At 41.7% G+C, this 13,005-nt stretch overlaps 1 protein-coding gene across 2 annotated transcripts in view; it reads left to right on the top strand.

Moving 5' to 3' along the window:
• alg8 (ALG8 alpha-1,3-glucosyltransferase) overlaps positions 1 to 13,005 on the top strand; it is a 37,198-nt gene that overhangs the window by 11,682 nt on the left and 12,511 nt on the right. For both annotated transcript variants that reach the window (XM_031797218.1, XM_031797219.1), the window contains 6 exons: positions 2,529 to 2,638; positions 3,068 to 3,135; positions 5,663 to 5,789; positions 6,060 to 6,163; positions 11,207 to 11,327; positions 12,235 to 12,374. In XM_031797218.1, coding sequence (XP_031653078.1) covers positions 2,529 to 2,638; positions 3,068 to 3,135; positions 5,663 to 5,789; positions 6,060 to 6,163; positions 11,207 to 11,327; positions 12,235 to 12,374 — 670 coding nt within the window. The remainder of the gene's footprint in view (positions 1 to 2,528; positions 2,639 to 3,067; positions 3,136 to 5,662; positions 5,790 to 6,059; positions 6,164 to 11,206; positions 11,328 to 12,234; positions 12,375 to 13,005) is intronic.

Raw genomic sequence — 13,005 nt, 5'->3', positions numbered from 1 at the left:
GTCTCGTAGGTGGTTGACCGCATGCTCCGCCCAGTGGCGGGCATTCAAGGCGTCACCGTGGGTGTGTCCTATCGCCTGTTTTGAGAGAGAAGATTTCCTCTCTTTGGAAGCGGGCTATTCGGGTGGTTCCCATGTCGGAAGCACAGAGCGGTTGGTACAACCTGTATTTCCGAGTTCCAAACAGCAATGGATTGCTGTGTCCCATCCTGGAAAAGCGTGGTTTGGACAAGCACCTCAAGGAGTGCAAGTCCAAAATGCTCACACTTCGGTGGCTAGTACAGTCGGTGCGTCCCAGCAATTGGTTTACATACAGTGCCTTCACAAAGTATTCACACCTTTGACTTATTCCACATTTTGTTGTGTTACAGCCTTAGATGTAGATGTTTTGTCACTGGCCTACACAAAGTACCCCATGGCGTCAAAGTGGAGTAGTGTTTTTATACATTTTTACAAATTTGCTGAACAAGTCACAAGTTGCATGGACTCACTCTGTGTGCAATTATAGTGTTTAACATGATTTTGTCAGGACTACCTCATCTCTGTACCCCCACACATACAATCTGTAAGGTCCCTTAGTCAAGCAGTGAATATCAAACACACATTCAACCACAAAGACCAGGGAGGTTCTCCAATGCCTCATAAAGAAGGACACCTATTGGTAGATGGGTAAAAATAAAAGCAGACATTGAATATCCCTTTGAGCATGGTGAAGTTATTAATTACACTTTGGATGGTGTATCAATACGCCCAGTCACGACAACAATACATGCATCCATCCTAATTCAGTTGCCAATGGTGACTTTAAAACAGTTTAATGGCTGGAATAGGGGAGAACTGAGGATGGATCAACAACTGCAGTTACTCCACAATACTAACCTAATTGACAGAGTGAAAAGAAGGAAGCCTGTACAGAATACAAATGATCCATCAGACACTGTCTTCCATCCCGTTTGCAACAAGTCACTAAATTAATGCTGCAAAAGTTTTTGTCCTGAATACAAAGTGTTATGTTAGGGGAAAATACAACACATTGAGTACCACTCTCCATATTTGTTATCTGTATGTATGTTATCTGTATGCTTGTAATCATTAGGGACTGTGGAGTTTTTCAGGATAAAAAAGAAACAGAATGGAGTTTAGCACAGGAAAAATCCTAGAAGAAAATCTGGTTCAGTCTGCTTTCCACCAGGCACTGGGAGATAAATTCACCTTTCAGCAGGGCAATAATATAAAACATAAGGTCAAATCTACACTGGAGTTGCTTACCAAGAAGCCAGTGAATGTGGCTGAGTTACAGTTTTGAATTAAATCTGGTTTAAAATCTATGGCAAGACTTGAAAATGGTTGTCTAGCAATGATCAACAACCAATATGACAGCTTGAATAAAAATAAATTAAGAATAATGGGCAAATGTTGCCCAATACAGATGTGGAATGCTCTTAGAGACTTACCCAGAAAGACTCATAGCTGTAATGGCGGCTAAAGGTAATTCAAACATGTACTTACTCAGGGGGTTGAATGCTTACATAATCAAGATATAGTAGTATTTTTCATAATTTCTTAACAATTAAAAACATATATATGTCCACTTTGACGTTAGAGTATTTTGTGTAGATCGTTGATAAAAAATAAACAATTCAACCATTTTAATCCCACTTTGTAACACAACAAAATGTTGGAAAAGTCAAAGGGTGTGAATACTTTCTGAAGGCACTGTAGATACACATCTGGATGCATCTCGCCATTGCCATCAGTTGCTCAAGGTATCCCAGTCGTGCCTGAGTGCGTTGACTCCTTGTTATCACATGGGGTTCCCATGGCCCGGTTAGTGTCCCGCAGGGTGAGCACGATGTCGGTGGCGTACATCAACAGGCGGTCTCTCCTAACCCATTATCTGCTCTTAGGGCGCAGTGCGCATTTCCAATCGCTCAGGGTGACATACCCTCCGGATCTCTCAACGTGGGTGCGGATATACTTTGCGGGGGGGGGGGGGGGGGGGGGGGCTTGCTGAAGAGCAGTACTGAATTGAGGAAAGTAATGGGAGTGCTGATGTTATATCTAGGAAGGCGGGGCTTGCAAGGGCAGGCTCTGCATTTATTAGCCCATTGGGTGTGTTTTAGTTTTCTTCAGGTGAATGTGATTGGTCGTTGACTCCCCATAGTATGTTATACCTTGTTCCCTCATTCAGGGAACAGTAGTTATATTCATAACTGTACATTATTGGCAGAGAGGAGGGCCCACTTTGTTATTGGTCTGATAATTTATAGCAAAACCCCACCCAACAAGCTGAAATTTCAGGACCTTTTCAAACAGCTCTTACACTAAAAGGGCATCATTTTCACAATTGTATAGTATTATTCCAACCTAATAGTGTGGAAATATATTTAACACACAGGAAAATCATGTTTTTGACTGCACTGTCTCTTTAAGGATTTTATTTGTTAATGTTTATTTTTTGTGTTTTGTATATAGTGTACAGTGTGTTTCAGTCCCCCATTTATAACCACTGTTTTTCTCTCTTCCTCCAGATGCTGTAGAAGTGTGAGAGAAGAAAAGGGTTCCAAGGACCTCCTGGGGCATCCATTTTTCATCCTGGCAGCTCTGCTTTTGTGGAACTTTGGCCTCCTCATCGTTGACCGTATCCTTCACTCACTACTCTGAGACCTGGGTTGTGTTCTTTAGGCCTCCAATATGAAAGAAAACACACTGAAACATGGAAGGATTACAGAGACCTGTCCAATAAGAAATTCATATAAAACTCATGTTTTAAAACGGTGTGCCCTTATGAACATGAAAAGAAGAGAAAAGCCTGCACACTGAATATGCTCCCAATTACCACCTTAAATTACTTTTTGATCCACAAGGATCATTATCAGGTCAAAAGGTAAGACCACCAACTGCCCTAATGAACATGACCCAACTGTGTTGACAAGGTCAATGAGCTTACATGACCTAGTTCATTATGGCAATTCAACTCTATAGAGCTGTAACTAAGCAGTCTAGAGAAACTAACGCTAGAAAAATTATTAACCAGCAAGTCTCTCAAGTCCTTAGTGTTTCCATCCAGACATTCATTTCCAGTACAATGGATTCCTGTTTGGAATACTACTGCTATCAGTGGCAAGACATTTACAGGTACTGTACCTACCCAACCACCCTTCTCCACAACACCAATGATTCCTGCTTAACTCAACCATGCTGAATCATGTGCAAAGTTAAGATCCTTTATTTAGAATAGTTTAAGAAACATGAATGGTTATGCCATTTTGTTCTTCATTTGAATGTAGTATTGATCAAATAATATTGTATTTGTCACATGCACCGAATACAAGAGATGTAGACTTTACCGTGAAATGCTTACTTATGCTTACTGTCCCAACAATGCAGAGTTAAAAAGTCTGAAAAAATGTCACAAAAAAATAACAATAAGGAGGCCAAATAGGAGGACCGGTACCGAGTCAATGTGCAGGGGTACGAAGTAGTTGAAGTAATATGTACAGTGCCTTCAGAAAGTATTCACACCCTTTGACTTTTTCCACATTTTTTGTGTTACAGCCTGAATTAAAAATGGATTAAATTGAGATTTGTTGGTCACTGGTCTACACACAATATCCTATGTCAAAGTGGAATTATGTTTTTCGAAATTTAAAAATATTGATTAAAAATGAAAGGCTGAAATGTCTTGAGTCAATAAGTACTCAACCCCTTTGTTATGGCAAATGAGTCAATTTGCTTAACAAGTCTGTGTGCATTAATAGTGTTTAACATTATTTTTTTATTGACTACCTCATCTTTGTACCCCACACATACAATTATCCGTGAGGCCCCTCAATCTAACAGTGAATTTCAAACACAGATTCAACCACAAAGACCAGGGAGGTTTTCCAATGCCTCGCAAAGAAGTGCATCTATTGGTAGATGGGTAAAAAAAAAAAAAAAGCTGACATTCAATTTCCCTTTGAGCGTGATGATGTTATTAATTACACTTTGGCTGGTGTATCAGTACACCCATTAACTCCAAAGATAAATGTGGCCTTCCTAACTCAGTTGCCGGAGAGGAAGGAAACCGCTCAGGGATTTCACTGTGGTGAAAGGCCAATAGTGACTTTAAAACACTTACAGAGTTTAATGTCTGTAATAGGAGAAAACTGAGGATGGATCAACAACATTGTAGTTACTCCACAATACTAACTTAAATTACAGAGTGAAAAGAAGGAAGCCTGTACAGAATAAAAATATTCCACCGGACACTGTCCTGCTGAATTCACCTTTCAGCAGGACAATAACCTAAAACACAAAGCCAAATCTACACTGGAGTTGCTTACCAAGAAGAAAATATAAGTGGTGCAGTGGTCTAAGGCACTACATTGCAGTGCTAGCTGTGTCACTAGAGATCCTGGTTGGAGTCCAAGCTCTTTCGCAGCCGACCGCGACCAGGAGGCCAATGGGGCGGCACACGATTGGCCCAGCATCTTCCGGGTTAGGGGAGAGTTTGGCAGGGATGTTCTTGTCCCATCACGCTCTAGCGACTCCTGTAGCAGGCCGGGTGCATTGCACGCCGGTCGCCAGGTGTACGTTTTTTTTTAAAGCAGCATTGTGTCAAGAAGCGGTGCACCTTGGCTGGGTTGTGTTTCGGAGGACGCATGGCTTTCGACCTTCGCCTCTCCCGAGTCCGTACGGGATTTGAAGCGATGGGACAAGACTGTAACTACCAATTGGATACCACGAAATTGGTGCGAGAAGACAAGAAAATATTAGTATAGAGTAGCCGAGTTACAGTTTTGACTTGTTCTTTAAAAAAAAATGTAAGAACAAATTCAGTTAAGAACAAATTCTTATTTACAATGACAGCCTACCAAAAGGCAAAAGGTCTCCTGCTGGGATTAAAAATGAAAAATAAAAATATAGGACAAAACACACATCAAGACAAGAGAAACACCACAACACTACATAAAGAGAGACCTAAGACAACAACATAACAATATTTTCAGGGGGGTTCCGGTGCAGAGTCAATGTGCGGGGGCACCGGTTAGTTGAGGATGATCAGCTTCTTTGTCTTGCTTAGATTGTGGGAGAGGTTGTTGTCCTGACACCACACTGCGAGGTCTCTGACCTGCTACCTATAGTCTGTCTCATCATTGTCTGTGATCAGGCCTTCCACCGTTGTGTCGTCGGTAAAGTTAATGATGGTGTTGCCGTCGTGGGTGAACAGGGAGTACAGGAGGGGACTTAGAACGCACCCCTAAAGGGGCCCCCGTGTTGAGGGTCAGCATGGCGGATATGTTGTTACCTACCCTCACCACCTGGGGGTACCTGTCCGGAAGACAGGATCCATTTGTAGAGGGAGTTGTTCAGTCCCAGGGTCCTTAACTTAGTGATGAGCTTGGAGTGCATTTCATGGCTACAGATGTGAGTTCTATGGGACGATAGTAATTTAGAGAGGTTCCCTTGGCATTCTTGGGCAGAGGAACTATGGTGGTCTGCTTGAAAAATCTAGGTATTACAGACTGGGTCAGGGAAAGGTTGAAAATGTCAGTGAAGACACTTGCCACCTGGTTAGTGCATGCTCTGAGCACCCGTCTGGATTTTTTTAATAAACGGATTACTGTCTTTTCATACAGACATTTGAAGCTATTTTATGACATTCTTTCTGGTTGAGCAGGGCAGACACCTGGAGGGGGCGTTGCTCTTCACTGTTCTCCTGAACCTGAAACACATCTACCTGTACATTGCTCCTGCCTACGGGATCTTCCTGCTGCGGAGTTACTGCTTCACCAAGGACAACACAGGTAACAGAGATAACACCAGAGCTAGCAGGTTACACAGGGTAACTCAAGAGTTAGCTGTTGGGTGAAAAACAGAAAAGGAACACTTTCAGGAGAAACGCCAGAGATGTTACCTGGGTAACAGTAAGCGTGAATACAGGTTGATGACATCTCAAATGAATTTGATTCTGAATAATAAGACAATATGATTGTAATAAACTCACTGATCAAAGATTTTATATCCAACCAGACAGTTTATTCACTCTGTTCCTCTCTGTTGTGTGTTTCCTTCAGATGGCTCTGTGAGATGGAGCAGTTTCAGTCCTGTTCGTCTGGTAGCTCTGGGATCTATCGTGATCTCTGTCGGCGCCCTCTCCTTTGGTCCGTTCATTGCTATGGTACAGTAGGTACTCTGTCAGTACAACAGCAGAATTCTAGCAGAGCATGCTGATGTAGATACCATTTATGTTTATTTTTACCTCTGTCAGGTTCGCATTAATGCAGGATTTGGCATTTTTCACCCAGAAAAGGAAAGATAAAACACTTGCTGCATTTTGTAAATGCACATCTAAAATGTGACTCATTTTAGATGTTACTAGGCGTATGTCGCGTGTCATTAGTTCACAAGAGAGGCATTTCATTAAAATGCATTTTTGGGCAGAAATGCCTTCTGGAATATGTGAACTTACATGTGCCTTAATAACAAACTTGTATGCCACCTGTAAATACGAATACAATTGTTAATTTACGAGCCTAGTTGGTTTACCCACGGAAAAAGACCGGAACCTTCCCACTAGCCATGATTGGCTGAGATAATGGATGGGCTGGACATGCCAAGAGATGATTTTGGCTTGGTCTGCCATGTAGCACGCTTCTGTCTATAGCATGAGCTGCTCAATATGTGTAGATAATCCTTTCTAAACTCATCTTTTTTGTAAGATATTATGAAAAACTGCAAAGTGCACTCCACTTTCTGGAGGACCGAGTTTTGAAATCAGTGGAATGCCGATGGAAACAGAGTATGATAGCTAAGGAGATGGAAAAATTCAGGCGTCTCATTGCAAATGCACAGGGAGTCGAAAAGAGAACACAGAAGGATTTTGTATAAAACACCTGTCTCCGAATAACATCCTCAAACTAAGGGCAAACATGGCATCCGTGACAGCGAGGGAGAAGCGTTAATTTATGTATACAGGTAAGAGAGTCTAGCTTGCTACATTTTCAGATATTATAAGTTTCTAATTTGATCAGAAAGTTTTCATTGCAAGTTAAAGCATACTGTTAGCTAGCTAGCTAACGTTAGCTGACTTACTCGCTAGCTAACATTACGTGTATGGTCTATGTAGTAATGTTATTTGTATCTCAGATCCTTTTGCCTTGCTAGTTTAAAGCTAATGTTAGCTAGCTAGCTAACATGGAACCTAGTTGGTTTGATGTTGTGTGTGTTTACCAGAGATGGTAATGTGAAGAACAACATGACCTGCGCCGATGTCAAATTAGGATATAAAGTTAGGGGCCACAAGTGGTGCAGCGGTCTAAGACACTGCTTCACAGTGCTAGAGGCGTCACTATAGATCCAGGTTCGTTCCCAGGCTGTGTCACAATCGGACGTGATTGTGAGTCCCATAGGGCGGCACACAATTGGCACAGCGTCGTCCAGGTTAGGGGAGGGTTTGGCCGGGGGGACTTTACTTGGCTCATCGCGCTCTAGCCACTCCTTGTGGCGGGCCAAGCGCCTACAGGCTGACCTCGGTTGTCAGAAAAGTGTTTCCTCCGACACATTGGTGCGGCTGGCTTCCAGGTAAAGTGGCTTCCGGTATAAGTTGAACAGTGTTTCCTCCGACACATTGGTGCGGCTGGCTTGCGGGTTAAGTGGACGGGTATTAAGAAGCGTGGTTTGGCGGAAAATGTTTTGGAGGACACATGACTCAACCTTCTCCTCCTGTGCCCGTTGGGGAGTTGCAGCGAAGAGACGATCAAAATTGGGGGAAAAAAATAATAATAAAGGATATAAAGTTAGGTCAATGAGACAGTGTCCAAGTTGTAAAATTCTCCAGTGGAATGCCCAGGTTTATTTAGTCACTCACAACCGTAAGCTTTTTTCTGTAATTAGCTTGCCATTTAACTTGTAAATAATTATCTTGTTGTGAGTTTATTTTCCTGTAATAATGAATACAAATTAGCTAAAGTTAAGACATTGTCAGCTATATGATATGTTCATTATTTGAACTGGCTAGCCTGCTTACTTTATTTAGCCTTTTATTTAACTAGGCAAGTCAGTTAAGAACAAATTGTTATTTTACAATGACGGCCTACCCCAGCCAATCCCTCCCCTAACCTGGACAACGCTGGGCCAATTGTGCACCGCCCTATGGGACTCCCAATCTCAGCCGGTTGTGATACAGCCCGGGATAGAACCAGGGTCTGTAATGACACCTCAAGCACTGAGATGCAGTGCCTTAGACCGCTGCGCCACTCGGGAGCCTTAAACTTAACACTAGCTAGCTAGCTAGCTAGCTAACAAGCTAGAAACTATTTTTTATTTTATGAAGTTGCTTTTATTTGCCTGGTTTGCTAGATTGACATATACTAAATTAATTTTCAAACGGGTGGGTTTATTGGTGTTAAAATACACTAGTTATGCCAATTATGTTCAAGATGACGTTCATGATGTCACTGCGACAACTGTATACAGACATGTCGATAGACGTACCAAAACATTCAAGGGCCATTTTCTCAAAAGTGGGGTTACAAGTTTATCAACGTTCAAATAATTACTTTCCCTTTGTTTCTTAACTGTAGTGTATGATATACCATTTTCTAGCTCTGAGTCTCTACTTTTATTGGCAGTAGAATGGCCTTACTGAAGAGCTCATTGACTTCCAACGTGGCATTGTCATAGGATGCCACCTTTCCAACAAGTCAGTTTGTAAAATTTCTGCCCTGCTAGAGCTGCCCCGGTCAACTCTAAGTTTTGTTATTATGAAGTGGAAAGTAGAAGCAACGACGGCTCAGCCGCGAAGTGGTAGGCCATACAAGCTCACAGAAGGGGACCGCTGAAGTGTGTAGCGTGTAACAATCCTCTGTCCTCGGTTACAACACTCACTACAGTTCCAAACTTCCTCTGGAAGCAACGTCAGCACAATAAATGTTCATCTGGAGATTCATGAAATTAGTTTCCATGGCCGAGCAGCCCTAAAATAACCCCATGTGCAATGACGAGCGTCGGTTGGAGTGGTGTAAAGCTCGCGCCATTGGACTCTGGAGCAGTGAAAACGCATTCTTTGGAGTGTTGAATCACGCTTCACCATCTGGCAGTTCAACGGACGAATCTGGTTTTGGCTGATGCCAGGAGAACACTACCTACCCGAATGCATAGTGCCAACTGTAAAGTTTTTGGTGGAGTAATAATGGTCTTGGGCTGTTTTTCATAGTTCGGAATAGGCCCCTTAGTTCCGGTGAAGGGAAACCGTAGCCCTTTTTTTGAGATGTTCGACGAGCAGGTGTCCTTATACTTTTGGTCATGTAGTGTGTGGCTGCTAGCCAAATAGCATTGCACTTTTATTGTCATTCGATGAAATCATACTAAAATATGTTGTGTGACGAAAAACCATAGTTTCACGCCCTTTCTCACTCTATTGAAGAAAAAGAAAAAACACTGACTTTCAATATAAAACTTGAAATAGTTTAAAACTGATTTATTTTGGTCTGTTTTTTGAAAATGTAGTTTTCTGGAAGCTAATTCGACCCCTTATATTTTTGCTGCAGCTCTCTGCCCCCCTGATTGCTGAATCATTAACCCATATTTTGCCGATTATATCTGGTACTATCCCCAAGGTTTGGAAGGCGGCCTATGTAAGCCCCCTTCACAAAGATGGTGACCCTTGTGACCTAAATAATTGTTGCCCTATTTCTAAACTTTCTTGCCTAGCTAAAATATTAGAATCCTTAATTCATTCTCAGCCAAGATATTTCTTGTCTTTGAAATGTATTCTAAATGTACATCAGTCGGGTTTTAGACCAGATCTCTGCTGCATCCCTAGTTATAAATGATGTGGTTAACTGTATGGATAAAAGTCAACATTGTGCTGCCCTCTTCATTGACCTGTCAAATTCTTTTGATACTGTTGATCACTCACTGCTAATTCAGAAGCTTTCCTCAATTGGCCTAGACCAGGCTGCATGTAACTGGTTTAAAAATGACTTGACAGATGCATATTGAGTTCTATATACTGATGGTGTTGAATCAGGTTTCCTGGATATTACGAAAGGTGTCCCACAGTGGTCGATTCTGGGTCCTGTATTTTTGACTGTTTACTTTATTGACTTGACTTGACTTGACTCTGTAAAAAGTTGTCACCTGCACTTGTATGCAATGATACTGTTGTGTTTGCTGTTGCCCCCACGGTTGACCAGGATCTATCTGAACTACAGTTTGCCTTCATTTTATTACAGAAAAACTTTATTGACCTGAAATTTGTATTGAATGCAGGTAAAAGTAAGTATATGTTGTTCTCTAGAGCGCAAAAAATACATTCTTTGGATAGTGTACATATTGATTGTGTCCCCGCTAACAAATATCTGGGTGTCTGGATAGATAAAAAGCTGTCTTTTAAAAAGCATATTGATGGCTTCGTAAAGAAGCTGAGAATAAAACTGGGCTTCTATAGAACTAGGTACTGGCTCTCGCTAAATAGTACAAAGTAGTTATTCAGTCGACGTTCCTATCGGTGCTAGACAATGGTGACATCATCTGCATGAACGCAGTTGCCACTTCATTAAAGCCGTTAGATGCAGCTTATCATAGCGCCTGCGGTTTATTACAGGCGGGAATTTTAGTACTCATCACTGCATTCTCTACCAGAAAGTTGGTTGGCCCTCTTTGATTTCACGTAAGTTGATACATTGCTGTTTTCATTTATAAAGCCCGTTTACAAAAAGGCCCACTGTACCTAACATCATTACTAAACTTTAGACATACGAGTTTACCCACCCGGTCTTCGGGATGGCTAACTCTGGAAATTCCTTTGGTCTCTTCTGAGTTAGGTAAATCAACTTTTAGTTCTTAAATGTTTTGGTGCCTCTAGGGGAATTCAGAAAGCTGATTGAGTACCTTATAACTGATGAATGTGTTTGTTTTTTATGACCTTGTTTTTCTTTCTGTTTCCATTTTGCATTTATATTGATGTGTGTGTTTTCTGTAATTGATGTAATTCAGGGCTCCTGTAAAAGAGACCTTGGTCTCAGTATGACTCTGATAAAATAAAGATGACATAAAGTACAACAAAAAGTTCATATATTTTATCCAACTGTTCTGTCAGTTATTTTGTATTAGTGATGCACTGAGCCAGGTCAAATAATTAATGTACTGGTGAATGTGATTGGGTATCTGCTGGTGTCTTAATAAAGGGATAGTTTAGTGACTGTAATTTCTCTCTCAGGGCCAGCTCCCCCAGGTCCTTTCCAGACTCTTCCCCTTTAAGAGGGGCCTGTGCCACGCCTACTGGGCCCCTAACGTCTGGGCCCTCTACAACATGGTGGATAAAGCTCTGTCTGTGCTGGGTAAGACTCTCTCTATGACTTCAGTATGGTCCCGTATTCACAAAGTGCCTCAGAGTAGGAGTGCTGATCTAGGATCAGGTCCTCCCTGTCCATATAATCTTATGCATTATGATTTAACCCCCTAGAGTCGATTGACACACCTGTGCATCAATCTAAGTAATATATATTTTATCAGTCAGTTTAAGATAGAGATATGTTTTGCATTGGATGCATCTCAATCCAGCACATCTGCCGATGTCGAACTTCAGATGTCGCACCGCATCTGCGGTGAAAGGTGGCAGAGCTAGAGCGGTGTTCGTCAGACCATGAGACATCTCGAAAATCGGTCTTCTCACAAAAACGTCTGTAGTGTTATGACTCACGAACACAATGGGGGTCTCCGTTTTGCTCTACGACCCCCACAAGTGTCAGGGGACTCATCTGGTACCGTCGATGTGCCAACTTCTGTTTGTAGCATCCAAACCGTTTGGGCTACAAACTAATGTGACCCCACTGTGGAAAGGGGACTCTTCTGAAAGTAACCAGTACCAGTTTTAAAAAATGAATGGAAGTATTGAAGTAGTTTTGTGCTTAACCAAAAAAAAGAGGTAAAATACTGTAAAAAAGATATACATATATTTTATTGAGCTTTCTTATATCTCCTAGACACTGCAATAACTTGTTTCTTAGGGGGGAAAATGTGGATGTTCTTTTTTTACATTTATGAATGTGTTTCAATGGGATATAGTAGTAAAGGCCAAATTCAATAGGGGGTTGTCAGAGAAAATGTTGGATTGCTAGAAAGTAGCCTATTAATTGGCTGGAGAGTATTTGTATTTATTATGGTCTGGAGAGTCACCGACTCATGGAATAATATTACCGGTTTGAAGGGATTTAACAGGGGTTTAATGGCTGGTGTGTTTCTCAGGTGTGCGTCTGAAGCTGTTGGATGTGGCAAAGCTTCCCAAAGCCTCAATGACTGGTGGATTGGTGCAGGAGTTCCAGCACTCCATCCTCCCCTCCGTCTCTCCCTCCATCACACTCATCTGCACTCTGCTCTCCATAATGGTGAGCATCATCTCAGGCTAAAATTGTTCAGAATCACCACTAAAGACCAGGGGTTGGAACCAGTTCAAGGAACAGAATCAAAAACTGGTCGACATTTTTCGAGGAACAGAATCAGAACCGGAAACGAAAGTGATCTAGCTAGACTGTTCCGGAACAGAACCATTATTTTAAAAGAATGGGAACCGTTTAATAACATTATTTTACGTTCCAGGCATTTTTTTCAGTCCCACAAAAAAACATAAGGCACCTATTTTCTGTGTCTGCCTGCCAGCTGAAAATCTTTGCCAGTGTGTGTGCATGTGTAGACAACCTGCACCCTCCAAAAGCTGATGTTACAAGCGTGATTCAGAAATTAGGGAGTGATTTTTTTTACTTTTAAAGAGGAATATATTAATGTATTCAATTCTAGTTACGGATACTATAGTTATCACTTTTCACATTGGATTTATTAACTACTAAAAGGTAAGACGTGTTTTTAATTTGGGTGCCGCGCTGAACACTCAAGCTTGTTAGCTAGCTAGCTAGCTAATTTCTGGTCCAACGTTAAGCCAACTCTAGGAAGTTCAAAGACATTCAAAGTTCCTCCATAGATGCCGCTCCTCCGTAGGTATAATTATGTGGGCCTAATTCA

Source organism: Oncorhynchus kisutch, linkage group LG19 (assembly GCF_002021735.2).
Source record: "Oncorhynchus kisutch isolate 150728-3 linkage group LG19, Okis_V2, whole genome shotgun sequence".
Taxonomy (NCBI): domain Eukaryota; kingdom Metazoa; phylum Chordata; class Actinopteri; order Salmoniformes; family Salmonidae; genus Oncorhynchus; species Oncorhynchus kisutch.
This window is presented reverse-complemented; position numbering and strand designations above follow the sequence as displayed.